Source organism: Perca fluviatilis, chromosome 20, assembly GCF_010015445.1.
Source record: "Perca fluviatilis chromosome 20, GENO_Pfluv_1.0, whole genome shotgun sequence".
Classification (NCBI taxonomy): domain Eukaryota; kingdom Metazoa; phylum Chordata; class Actinopteri; order Perciformes; family Percidae; genus Perca; species Perca fluviatilis.
Genome location: NC_053131.1, coordinates 29,248,274 through 29,262,629, shown reverse-complemented (window position 1 = coordinate 29,262,629; position 14,356 = coordinate 29,248,274). Strand labels below are relative to the sequence as shown.

The 14,356-nt window shown below is 39.2% G+C and overlaps 1 protein-coding gene across 1 annotated transcript in view; it reads left to right on the top strand.

Annotated features, from left to right (window-relative positions):
• crybg1a (crystallin beta-gamma domain containing 1a) overlaps nt 1-14,356 on the top strand; it is a 52,018-nt gene that overhangs the window by 11,846 nt on the left and 25,816 nt on the right. The window contains exon 2 of the mRNA XM_039785445.1: nt 11,133-11,274. Within this exon, the coding sequence (XP_039641379.1) occupies nt 11,133-11,274 (142 nt within the window). The remainder of the gene's footprint in view (nt 1-11,132; nt 11,275-14,356) is intronic.

Below are 14,356 nucleotides of genomic sequence, written 5' to 3'. Positions count from 1 at the left end.
ACCTGAACTTAAATAACTCAAGTCATTAGATTTGTGTGCACATATACATGTGTTTATTCTGCTATTTGATGAACCAGGACTGACTGGAACAAATGAATGTCACCTGATAAGTTGGATCAGTCTTCATGTCCAATGACAAAGCTAGAGTTAAATAATAATAATAATAATAATAATAATAATAGGTGGATTTTAAAATAGCAGCTACCACAAGTTGTTCTCCAACAACAACAGCTAACACCACTTGTACAGCTGCAACTGAGCCAGCTTCTCACAAGCTTATTAAATATGTGTTACTACTGTGAGGACAAAGTAGAGCTATTTCTCCTGCCTTGATGTTACGTGTGGGTTGATAATGTTATAATGGCTGGATAAATCCGGTGATGTTTATGGCCTAAAATATAAAATAGACAGGAGAATGTTTAAGTTTCTAACTGGGGATGGAGTGATCATTTTTTTTCTGACTAATATTTTCAAATGTTGGCATTCAGACCCTCAGTTGTGACTTTTAAACGGGTTTCATGCTTCTTGTCGTCGGAGCGGTCTGTAAAAGCGGTCAGAGCGGGCCCCAAGAACAGACTTTTCTTTTGTAGACAATCATTGCAACCGCGTTGTTTACAAAAATTGCTCTGCGCTCAGAACCTCCGCAGACCCTTCCTTGCGCAGTCGCCCCGGCCACAGTTGCGTAATACCGCCGTCCACAGCACCCCGACCGCGCCAACGGCAAGAAGCCTGAACCACCTGTACCTGGAGTCGTTGGTTTGTTGCTTAAATACATGACCTGTACTCTGATGGCTTTTAAGCCACTGTGTTTGCTTTTATTCTGTGGAAGGGAGTGTTTCCATTAGAGCCATTTTAGCTGCAGTTGAATGCAGAAGTTGAATAATGCTTGTTCATATGCACATGTGCATATTTTAGTTTTTTATTGCATGAATGTCAATGTCTATTTCTGTCAGTCAGTATTTGCATGCTGAATACAATTTGACATGCGATGGTCGCTGGGTGTTAACTCCAGCATACACTCCCCATTGTTACTCTTTTATGCCGAAATAGGCCTTCAGACACAGCCATCAAACTCAAGATGAGGGAGCAGCAAACAGACAGGTGTTCCTAAAGTAAACATGACCTGGCTTTGGTCCTGAAACTCTCTGAAAACTTGTTATTGAAGCTGTATGCATGTATTCATTGGTGGGTTTTAGACACAGACGCTAATATACAACAAACTGTACACACAAGCCCACTTTCATGCAGCCACACAGTCTTCACACAAACAAGCCTCCAGCACTGGAAAAGGAGTGTTTTCTTTTTTTAAGCGCTGTCCAGTTGGGATTAGGCAAGAACTGTGGGCTGACTTAAGTTTTTCCATGGTAAAGAAAGTTCTTATTGTTAAAGGAATTCAAAGGATATTGGAGTTCATCATTATTGCAGCACACTGAGCACAGTAGTCAGCTTTGGTTAAAAACATGCTTATCTGCCTTGCTGTTTTGTTGTGCATCAAAGTTCTACTCTTCCCGCTCTTTTATTTCTGCATGAAAACACAAAACGGTGCCTAAGGCATGAATACATCTGGTATTTTTATTCATCTGTGAGGAAGTATCATCTTATTACTTGAAGAAACAAGTTATGCATTCTGAACATATAGAGAAAACATAGAAACGTTGTGCCACATTATTGCATTACAATCCTCTTCAGAGTTTCTACATATGGAAGCCCAATGCAGTCAGGAAAGAAATGTTAAGTATTAGAGATGAGGCGCTCTGGTAGCTCACCTGGTTGAGTGTGCGCCCCGTGTACTAAGGGTCAGTCCTTAACGCAGCGGCCTGGGTTCAAGTCTGACCCGCTGCCCTTTGCTGCATGTCCCTAGTCTCTCTAGCCCCTCTCGTGTTTTAATCTGTCCTATCAAAAAAGGCCAAAAAAAGCCTAACAAATTTATCATTAAATCATTAAAAAAATTAGGGGTTAGAAAAGTTTGAGTATAATACTTATAGTGAGTCGAAATGTTGACTTAGTAAGTCAAAATTATGAGAATTACTAAGTCAAAAGTATTAGATTTCTTTACATCTTGTAAAATACAGTATCTATATGAGCTTAAAAAGTCCATATTTGACTTGGTATCTCATCATTTTGACTTACCATGAGTATTATCTTTGATTATTTTGTTTTGACAAATTGGTTTCCATACAAATGAGAAGTAATTAAGCGAGTATGAAATAGAACATGGGAAAGAGAGAGTGAGACAGAGAAAATGGAAGATGGCTTCCGCCTCCCCTTCCAAAGTCAACATGTCAGCATTATGAGCTGCCATTGTAACATTGTCATCCATTTGTACTTGTGGCAAGATCCCAACTCCCTTCCCCAAGGAGATTGTAACAATGATATCCTGTATACATTTTATTACTTCCACTGCACTCTGCTTTCTGCATGCTGGAGTGCACATGCAGTTGGCTCTATACTGCAAGTACAATATAGTTTGCAAGTTTTTCAAAAGATGCATCATGTCTGCACTTGGCATTTGAGGGAAACACTTGAAAGTACTCCCAAACATGTTGGCTTGGTTTCCGTTGCACACCATCATGCCAGTTATTGGAGTGGAAGTGTAGTGGCTGCAGCCTACTGGTTGTTGCAGACCCGCCCAGCATCTGGCAAACACTCGGCCCTGCAGCAGTATTTCCAGGCACTCCCAAATGCACAGTCACTCCCACAAACAACGGCTGTTTTCGATTCATAGTGTGAAGCCACATTAGAGCCTATTTACATCTTGTCATTTGCACTTCAGGGTATTGATTATAACTGTATCATTCGTTGCTTCGCATAACATCAGGCTTATTTCAACACTTGAGCACAATTGAAACTGCTGTGTTGTCTGAGCATGAAAAGGGGAAAAAAATAGACCCATTGCAGAGCATGAGCCTCTACATTTTGTTGCATTGTACCTCAGTTCCAAGTTTCCTATTGGGAAACTTGACCTTACGTAAGGCAGCAGTCTATTGTGTACAGAAGTCAGATCCAGTGCCCTTCTTCAGTGTGATCTGGATTTATAGTATTCTTACAACAAGATGTATTCCATCAACAGCCTCTAGTGTTTCATTATACCCCTCATAAGCCCAACAAAGGGGAGGCGGTAGTTGAATCCTTTACATCCCTTGTTTGAGTTTATTCAGTTGTTCTACACAGGTCTGCAGGTTTGCCAAGCTCAATGAAATCTGTTAGTTTTATTTGCCTGTTTGTTCCTGAGAAATGAACGCTGAGTGTGCTTTGATAACCTTTTCTTGGCACCAACATGTTGTATCTGTGTGGTGTTATTCTCTGGGTTGGCTGAAAACCTGCAGTGGATTAAGTTCATGGAGGTTTGGGCATGCATATTCCTGGGTAATGTCCTCTTAGGTAGTAGTTAATTTAGCTTACATAGCTACAGTTTAAGGCTGCAGCTATGAATTATTTTAGTAGTAGTAGTAGTAGTAGTAGTAGGTCTACCGATTGTTCCACTGATTGATTGAGACTTACTAAGATAAGGTGACCGCTAAGATGAAGCTTAAAAACAGTCAGCCAACTCAGCTTTCCTAAAAACCTTTTTTTGTCACACCTACCTTTCCATCTATACAACCAATATGAGATTCTCTAAAAGATCAACTTTTACCTCCAGAAATAGTTGAGGAATGATGTCAGTTGCCATGGTGTAAAGCCATAACATCAAACATTCCTTGTTAAATTTTCTTAAATTCTGCACTTACAACAGTGGAGCTTTTGTCTGCGTTGCAACACAGAGAAGGTTCAGACAAGTTGGAGCTGGTTTGTGCCTGCATGTTGACAGGATGCTGGGGAGACTTGCAATTGATTCTGCAACTTTTCTTTAACAGGGTCAGGGGTTATTCCCAAAGGCTCTTTCAAATAACGATGTATAGGTCGCAATGCTCTCACAGTGAACTATCACCGTTTTTAAGATGGCACCTGGCTGGGTGCCCAGAAAGCTCAGTTGGTCCGACTCCGACCCTTTGCTGCATGTCATTCCCCCTCTCTCTCCTGTCAAAAGTAAAGGCCGAAAAAATACCCAAAAAATTATCTTAAAGATTGCACCTGGCCTTCAACCACTTGGGCTTTCAGGCATTCTAAAACTTTAGAAATACACCCTAAATGTGTTTTGGGGGTCAAAGGTTACAGAGTGCAGCAGCCACTTTTTCCCTTCACGGAAAGCCGTGAAGTCCAGATTTAAAACCCAGCCCTTACTGTTTATTGGTTTGTGTTTATTATATATATTTTTGTTCACTTTTATTCGACTCTAAAGTTCAGGTGCTTACAAAGCAGTGCAGCAGAAACATGGGCAACCCCTTTTGTAAAACAAAGCATCGGCAGGTTGTCTTTCTAATTGCACCAATATCCTTTGAACTAAAGTTGACAGCAGCTCTTTCACTTGTAGGCCTCTGTGGCATGTGCAAAGTACCGCAAAAACAAAAGTACATTTAAATAGGTATAGATTATCGGGCCCTTTGTTGGCAGTTTGCAGATTATCTGTATTGGCATTTTATTTGCCTGATAACCGATAAAGTTAATTATTAAAAAGTGCTCTACTTTGGCTCGGCTACAGCTCTGTGTCTGTCCCTCTGTGACTTTGACTTTTACTGTGTATTATGTTGAGAGTTTATAATTACTAAATAATTGCTTAAAGCATTTAAACAAACTTTTCTGTTGGATTTTGTGATTCCAAAATCTTAATTTTGTCTTAAAGATTTTCATTTTCAATGTACATGCATATCTCAGTCCTTCCAGAGTTTTTTTGTGATTGTTGCGGGCAAAAATCCTTGATTATGCGGCACGTTTTCTTAAAATTACGGGAACTTGCACAAACTGCGGGAACTTGCAAAAACTGCAGTTTGATGAAAAAGGAAAAAAAAAGTGATTTCCCCCAACACCCTGCTTTTCGATGATGTTCACGTCGTGTAATTACTTCACTTCATAACGTTCCCATGGCAGCAGGGGAAAATGGCTGCTCTTGTGTGAAGTAAACTCAAAATTTTTACAACTTTCTGCTAAGATATGTGACTTTTGCAGGGATTTTGAAATCATGCAAGCCCCACATATTTTGCCCGGAAATCGGCAATTTATGCGGCGAAAGTGCGGCGTATTTGTATAAATGCGGCCCCCGCATAAATATGCAGACTTTGGCTGATTATGCATTGAATTATGCGATCGCATAATCGCCTTTTTCTGGAGGGACTGAAATCTGTTCCAAATATCAGTTATCGGTTTCACTAACTACTGATAATCGGTATCAGCCTAGAAAAAAACCGTATCGGTTGATCCCTAGTAGGATACAGTGAATATATAACCGATATTTGGAACAGATATGCATATACAATGAAAATCTTTAAGACAAAATTAAGATTTTTCAATGTTACAAACTCCAACACAAAACTTTGTTTTAAACAATCATTTAATGATTTAAGCAATTATTAAATAAATGAGAAACTTTCAACATAACACACAGTAACAGTCAGATAGTGTTGTGGGGGGGCGGGACATTAAGTCAGACTCAGCGGTGGGTGAAACTGAAGCAGAGGGACGGACACAGAGCTGTAGCCGAGCCAAAATACCACACTTTTTATTTATTTCACTTTATCGGTTATCAGGCAAATAAAACGCCGATACAGATAATCTACAAACTGCCAAAAAAGGATCGGTCTATCACTAATCCTGACATTTAAACTACTTTTCTTAGTCTTACTACAAAAAGTACACAAATACCATTTTCACTAACTGTATCCTTATTAGGGCTGCATGATATGAGGAAAATATGTGATATCCAACCTTAGGCCGGCTACGCACAGGATGCGTGGGGTGAGCCTGTCAGCTGCGTGGCGTGTCCGTTTTTATTTTGGCTCCCATGTTGACAGATTAGAGCTTGCACACTGCCTGCGTGACACGCACGTAGGGCCGGGCGATAGGGAGAAAATCCGATATCACGATATTCTTGACCAAATACCTCTATCGATATTGCGGCGATATTCTAGGGTTGACAATTGGTGCTTTAATAAAATATCTTCACACTTAAATTTTAGATAAATAATCATCAGTAATGTGGACATAATGTCTAAGTGGGGAAAAGGCAAATAATAGAACAGCTACAACAGGCTGGTAAGTTCAGAAAAGTACATCCCTTTACTGTAATGCAGCCTTTAAAACCAGGAAAAGACAACACGTATGTCATATCACGATATTATGATATCCAAAATCTGAGACGATATCTATTCTCATATCACGATATCAATATAATATCGATATATTGCCCAGCCCTACACATAAGTCTCAGGCGAGAGATAAAGAGAAACGTAGTATGTAATTTTGACATTTATTGTGCAAAACTGTAATTATACAACGTAATGTTGCAGATAAATAAAATTAAGGAACAGACACTGTACTGAAAATACTTTCAGTATTAGGCAAAGATGCACAGATACTTTACTTAAACACACACACACACACACACACACACACACACACACACACACACACACACACACACACACACACACACACACACACACACACACACACACACACACACACATGGCCGTATGTTCAGCGGGGAAGTACGGCGTCTGCAAACACCGGCTGCCAAGATTCCAATCGTCCGTTAAATAGTGAATGGTCAGGCTGGTGAAAGGCTCCATGGTACGGCTCAGGTCCGTTGTAGCTGCTTAAACTCGAACCAAGTCCAAATAATGGATGTTGCACCGGTGTTTTTCACCGGCTCCTCGTTTCGCTTTCAGCCATTTTTACTCAAGATGACGATGATGCGTTGCAGCCGGTTGCAGCTCAGAGCTCTAAACTTCACGGGTAGATTGCGTCATCAACATGCATTATCGCGATAGTGCAATATAATTCAAATCTCTATCGTAGGCCAATTTTATATCGTTTATATTGCATATGGTCTCTATCGCCCATCCATACACATTTGTATACATTAGACACAGAAGTATATAATAATGTCACTTCCTTGCAATTCCAAAGCACTGACTGTCAAAATACCACACCTGTGATCCAATCTGTGGAACACAGCCTTCAGGTGCACAAACACATCATTGCTTAATTGTAGACACACCAATCAGGTTTAAGCACTATAAAATTGCAGCAGGTAAGTCTAGTATTTTCTGTATTGTATTGTTTATGCACGATATGAGGAAAATATGCGATAACGTTGTTAAATATTGCGATGACCATATTTCTTGCAATAAATAAAAAGATATTAAAGTGTACTCAGTTCTGGATTTCTGCTGCTTTCAGTATTCTTCTAAAATGCAACAAATTTGCTTGTTGAACTTAAAACAAACGAACATAAATAATTTCCAACATTCTTTTATTGAACAAATTGAAAATGATAATGAATAAAAAAAAGGCACCACTAAAGAAAGGATGACAGATGACATTTTAAAGTGCAGTTTTCTACTGATATTTTCACACAAAAATCGGTTTACTGTAGTGTCTATCGCGATGTGTATATGACGATAAAAAAACAATATATTGTGTAATCCTAATCCTTGTTAGACTGCAATGGTGGGGGATATATATATATATATATATATATATATATATATATATATATATATAAATATTTAAGATGGTTTTATATTGCATATATATATATACTCAATATATGGAATACTTAGTAACAACTAGGCTGGTTTTTTTCCAAGTTGTGGTGCTAGAAAACATGGATCAGAAAAACACCACGCAAGTCCTTCTTTTCAACCCGTCACACTTTTGTGATCTGGCAAAACCACCAAGTGAAAACATGACACAGCCCGAGACTGTCACGGTGTCTACTGTACTGATATCAAACGGCAGACTATAAATCAGTTCACGTGCTGGGGGCCTCTACGCGGGAACTGTAACATTTGATGATACAGCATTAATCCAGGGTAAGAGTTGTGGATGCTGTTGCCTGTTACTCGTTTCACCTACATGTATCAGCATGATCAGGCTCTGGTGTAATATGAATTCCCATATGGCCATATTTGATTGAAAGCAACAGGTTTATGCTTGTTCCTTGGAGGATGTTAAGAAAAAAAAAGGAACTCTAGATAGACAGGATAAAGCATGTCCATCAAAAAATAATTGTATCACTTCTAATACATTGAATGTTTTTTTTAATTGATTTTACTCAGAAGGACATATAAGCCATTTCTTCCTATGTGATTACCAGCAGTGACAGCGACGCTTGTAATGTTTCACCATGTGACCGTGTGTGGGGGTGCGTTTCATTATGGCAAAATGTGGTCCTGGAGACACCTACTGTCACGGAAACTACCACAGAGGCAGTTTTGAGTTCATTGTCAGGTATCAATATATTCTGTCTGCCTGCGGACAGATTTTGTTACCTTTTTATAGAGTCACAAAACTGTGCAGGTGTGAAGTTGAGATCAAAATGAATGAAAGTTCCAAGATAGGTGTGGTTTGAGCAAGGAAGCTGTAACACACACACACACACACACACACACGTACGTGCAATGGCTGGTGTGATCTCAAGATGGTCTCTATTATTTCTTTACTCTTTACACTTTATGCAAAAACAAAGCCCTCATCCTCTGTTTACTATAATCCTTGTCTTAGTGAATGCATGTAGGGTCTGTCGATGTTAAAGCAATCATTTTTTGGAAAAAATTACGTATAGCAAAAGAACACCACAACCTCATTAATAAATTCAAGTGTACCAATGAACAAGACTATGATACACTGCACATATCTCTATCAGCCCATGCAAATATCATTATGAGGTTTTAATAGCTCCAGCAAAGAGACCCAATCAGATGTTCAGCCTATTGCATCAGGCGTAAACACAAAAACTACTGAGGGTCATATCAGGTGAGGCGTGGAGTTGGGTATGGCCGGTGTGGCCGATTGATCACACACAGCTGCACAAAGAATGTAAACATGGTAGAAAAGTTAGGTACAAGTCCTCTGGATCAACTGTTTGAACTCTAAAAGCATATATTCAATAGCCACATACTCACAAAGTACACTACCCTATCTGTTTTTACACCAAACGACGCATGTTAGTGAGAATATCTTCCTCCGTCAGTACACCAGGCAGTCATCAACTGCACAGCCTCACCTCAAAGTCTTGAAAACAGCATTCCTTGAAAACCGATCTAGCTCTGCCCCCTTGTGGGGAACCACTGCATTGCAAAGTTGTGGCTGGGGACATGGTGCTGCTGAATGGAATACTGCCAAATGAGTGTCACAGCTGGCAATACTATGCTATCATATTGCTGTTATGTCTTACAGTTTTTGCAGATTGCCTACACACTGAAATCAAAAGAATTACACAGTTATCAAAACCTTACACTCACGGAGCAAAACATTGGCCCATATGTGCACCACTATAAGCACAATGTCAGCCTCCCACTGTTTTTGCAAAACAATACACACAGTGATTTGCAAAACACTAAACACGCTTGTATACATTAGACACAGAATTATATCATAATGTCACTTCCTTGCAATTCCAAAGCACTGACTGTCAAAATACCACAACTATGAGCCAGTCTGTGGAACACATCCATCAGATACACAAACACATGACACACCAATCAGGTTTAAGCACTATATAAAAATGCAGCAGGTAAGTCTAGTATTTTCTGTACTGTATTTTCAGTTCAGTTCTTCTTTTTTTTTACTGTAATTGTAACCTGTACTGGATACAGTATTTTATGTTTGTCTGTTGTTTGCTGAGCTAACCGCGTTATGCACGCTCGATGGTGTTTTAAGCCCCCAACGACTTCAAGGCACCTAACCCTAACCTTAACCATTGCCTAATCCTAGTGCCTTCCAGGCAGCGCTGCCTGGAAGACGACATTGGGGGGCTTAAAACACCAAACACCGTTATGCACACTACTAGCTGTATGAAAACTGGGACTGTGGTGATTCTCCACATTGACATATTGACTGATTTTGGCTATATGGAGAGAAATAAATTATATTTTCCTCAGTCTGCAGCATTGGTCTCATGTAGTGTTTGGTGAACTTATTGTACCGTATATTTGCACTTTCTCTGTGTACTTCATTTACAGTACTCTAATCACAGTGAAGTAGAATTGCTAAAAGTGTTTTAGGTTAGCAACAGCGGTGTATAACTGGTTCAGACTGAATTAAGTCATAGGAAACGTGTGTGTGTGTTTCATATGGTAACAAAATATATATATTTTTTAAATTAGTGTATAGTTTTTGCAAGAGTGTTTTTATTTTGCAAAAGGGTCTGAGGCGTTCTGCTAATTGTGTGTAGTCTTTTGAAAAACCAGTCCCTTTCAAAATAGTGCTTAAGCTATCGGAAATAAACTAAAACTACCGTATGCTGAATAAGTACTCTCTTACCTTTTTATGTACTTTGGGAGAATTGGTGACATCACACCTGGAGGCTGCCATATTCGTGCAGCTGAACCCATGAGTGTCATGTGACAGTATCTTGTAGACACAGTTCAGACAGTACAGCATTGCTTAATGTTCAAATTTAGCACCTCTGTTGTTTAAGGTGGAATGTTGTCTATCCTTCTGTCATTGTATTAGACTGCTGGCTGCTCAGAGGACTCTTTTGGTTCCAGACTGGGTGTGATTCGTCTCTAAATAATTTGCGGCAACTGATTAACTTCAGCTGCAGAAAAAAAAGACACTCCTTTTTAAAATAGATGCACCTCCTCATACCTCACACGTGTTCTAGAATCCTCGATGGCACTCTAATTGCTCAGCGTGCGTGGTTTGCCGCTGGGGAGTGAATGTTGTCCGTCAAGTGTCACATTGTCCGTCTCCAGCTCTTGTTTTCCAACTCAACGCAAAGGCAGAATGGGAAACATCACTGCAGCTAAGAGCAATTAGAAGAGCCAGTGCACCTAACTGGGGACTAGACCAACACTGCACCTTAATGTTTGAATAGGTGCAAAATCTAGTACACATTCAGAGAGATCAAAACCGGCATAATTGTTGTCATGACAAGGAATATTGTTGAAAACATAGTACAGTAGAAACATAAGCACTGTACATTGAGAGGAGAAACAAAGGCCAATGACATAACATCTCTCTCTCTCTCTCTCTCTCTCTCTCTCTCTCTCTCTCTCTCTCTCTGTCTGTTTCCTGCCTCTCTTCACCAGGAGCTACGACCAGATGAGTGTTTCCACAGAGTGCAGTTTCCGGACTGAATCAGACTGGGACCCTTATTCTGAGTCTACCTCCATGATCAGCTTCGACATGACTCAGCCACACGGGCCCACTTCCCCCTCAAAATTCTTTAAGGTGGGTTTTAGCAACACATTTTGACATTTATTTTCAGCCTTGGATGTTACAGGTTGTTGTTGTTGTTGTTGTTGTTGTTGGTACAGAAGGACGGGACATGAGCATGGCTATGTTTGTAACTGACACGACACCTCTCTGTGTGTGTGTGTGTGTGTGTGTGTGTGTGTGTGTGTGTGTGTGTGTGTGTGTGATAGTTATTTATAGCAAGCAACGGTAAAATGCTTTCAAATCATTACTCATTTCACGATAAAAGCATTGCTTTTAAGGACCTTCCCCTCGTGGGAAAAAAAGAGAAAAGTGCTATATAAATGCAGACCATGTGTTACTTTTCTAGAGCTAACTTTTTTCAATGTTGGAATGTGACTAAGTATTCTCAAGTACCTGTTAGTACAATTTTGAGGTACTTGTGCTTTACTCCATTTTATGCTACATTATACTTATACTACTACATTTCAGAGGGAAATAGTGTAGCTGTAGCCTACTCTTCACTTCACTTTAGTTACTAGTTAGTGATACAGATTCTATGTACAAAACATATGAAGAGCTTAAAAAAATGTGATGCACAGTTATACAATAAAAATATATTGTTTAGTTTAAGTTCTCTCCCTATTAACCAACTACAACAGTAAAATGCTTCTTTCACATTAATGCATCAGCAATAATAAACCAATGATATAATTAACAATAAAGTCTTCTGCATTTTGAATATTTTTTGTACATTTAATACTTTAAGTACATGTAGCTAATAATACTTTTAGTGAAAATGTCAATGCAGGACTTTAATATTGCAGTATGGGTTTTAGAATCTGAACACTTCCTCCATCACTGCTTTTTTCTGTCAGATTCCAATTTTTAATAAACCAAAATAAAAAAAAAATAAAAAAATGATTTGATCAGTGAAGCTTTTGGGTAGGGCTGTATATTTTGCTGTTACAGCTATTCTTCTCATCAATTTATGTACATACTAATAATTTGATAAGCAAGACAGAGAAAACACTGGGTTATAGCTTCACTACAATTTTTTTTTTTGTTATTTTTTTATTGTATGTTTTGCTGTTTGCTAGCTCAAGGATGTGGCTAGTTTACTCTCCAAACAGCTGCACAAGTCCATGACCTCACCAGTTTCAGACTGTTTTTCTTTTCTTTCATTTCTGCCTGCAGGGGACAGTGCTAAATACTCAGTGACCAGTTAGCCTGTCGTAGGTGATTCAAATAAGACATTTAGGGACTGTGAAAGTGTGCTTCCCCTTTGAGATAAAATACATATAATCCTATGGGATTCCATTATCCCTGGGCTATTTCCTTAGACTCAAACCTGTCAAACCTGCTCTCAGTAATATTTGTGTCAGTGGGAGTCGTTAGGAAGTGATACTGGAGTTTGTTTAAATATGACGGGCTTAAACTCCTGTAAATCTTTAATAGAGTGTATATAAAACCAAGACTAATTTCTTTGCGTCGAAAGCTGAAAAAACTAAAAGTTCAACCGGCTTTGTTGACACTTTGGCATGGAGTCTGAAAAATGGTGTAATTAAGACCAACATCATTGTTCCTGTGTGTGCCTTTTATTATCATTACCTGCGGCTGAGATCAGATAATGAAGCAGAGCTTTGGTTGACAGATAAGGAAGTTTCCCATAATGCACACACTTGGTATTAGAGCTCTACCTACCTGGCATTTGTCATTGCCATGAGTAAATATAAGAGGAAATTCTTAGTGGAGAGCTAATTGGTTAAAGCTTTGCTAAGAGGGACGACAGGTAACCATTCAAGACTTCAACATACACTGGACACAGGATACAGAATTGTATGTATGCCTTTTTTTATATTTATTTACTCTGCTTCAACACAGTGGATTTGTGAATGAGTCTAAACGACCTTGAGGTACAGTATCCCTGCTTCTACTTCACGTTAAAGCGAAAACAATCCTTGATCCGAGCGAGGCTGCTCAGTTAGGTTTCTGCGTTTCATACTATTTAGACCTGAACTGGAAAACCCGACCACAGGCTGTTTTCAGCTGCTGTTTGCTCAGTGATATAATGTAAATGTTTGACAACACTTGAGTGTGTCGAAACAGGTTTTTAAGTTATATAAAACGTACTGAAAGTACTTACATTTAAACTATCAGAGCAGCTAAGATCAATACAGTCACCCAGCACTGGATCAGGGCACCGTTGACCCATTTCTCTGTTCAGTTTCTCTGCCTAGATGATAGGTTTAATGACTCTTAACTGATAAAAACCGAATTCTGCTTGAAGAAAGGCGCAGCAGATAACCAATGTCCTATTGATTTACCCAGCTTTAGAATGAGGAAGGGTGGGGTTTTCTCCAGCAGGCCTATAGTATCCACACCCTTTCACTATCACCGGATTGTGAATTCCTTTTGCTTTTTTTGCCGTCTGAAACATCTTTCTGTACTGTAGTTGTGATGCAAATGGCCATGCCCTCAAGTCAGACACTTTGTTCAGAGCTGGGACATTTAAAGTGTATATACACACACCCACACACACATCAGTACTGCTTGTCTGCTTACAAGAGAGGACTCATTTATTGTCTATGTAATCTGCTGAAGAAGTAGGACACTGGCTTTCATATTTAACTTTACGATCTGAGCATTAATTAGACACAGCGCATCAGAGGAATTTCACAGTTTAGACTTCAGGAAGTCAAAATGGTATGTAACTGCCGCTTTTTTACACTGTGGTTCATGCTCTTGTCCTAACATGTGCTCTTTATACTGTGACTACAGTTAGCTAAGTATCGCAGGGTGTGTTTCACGTCGGCATGGTGTTTTCTTCTTCTTGGCTGTGATAGAAATCCTGTTAAAAAGTGCCATGGCAGCACTGCCATGTGATTTGTAACCGACTACCAAAACACTTGGAAGTCACTGTGGCTGTTTCACACCGCACTTTAATATTAAATAATCAGACGTGTATAAAGTACTAGAGACCCATACTTGAGTAAAAGTACAAGTGCTCTATCAAAAAAGTGACTTAAGTAGAAGTGCACTTTAAGCACCACACTTAAGTAGAAGTACTAAAGTATTCAAATTTATTGTACTTAAGTATTGCAAGTAGTTTATTTTA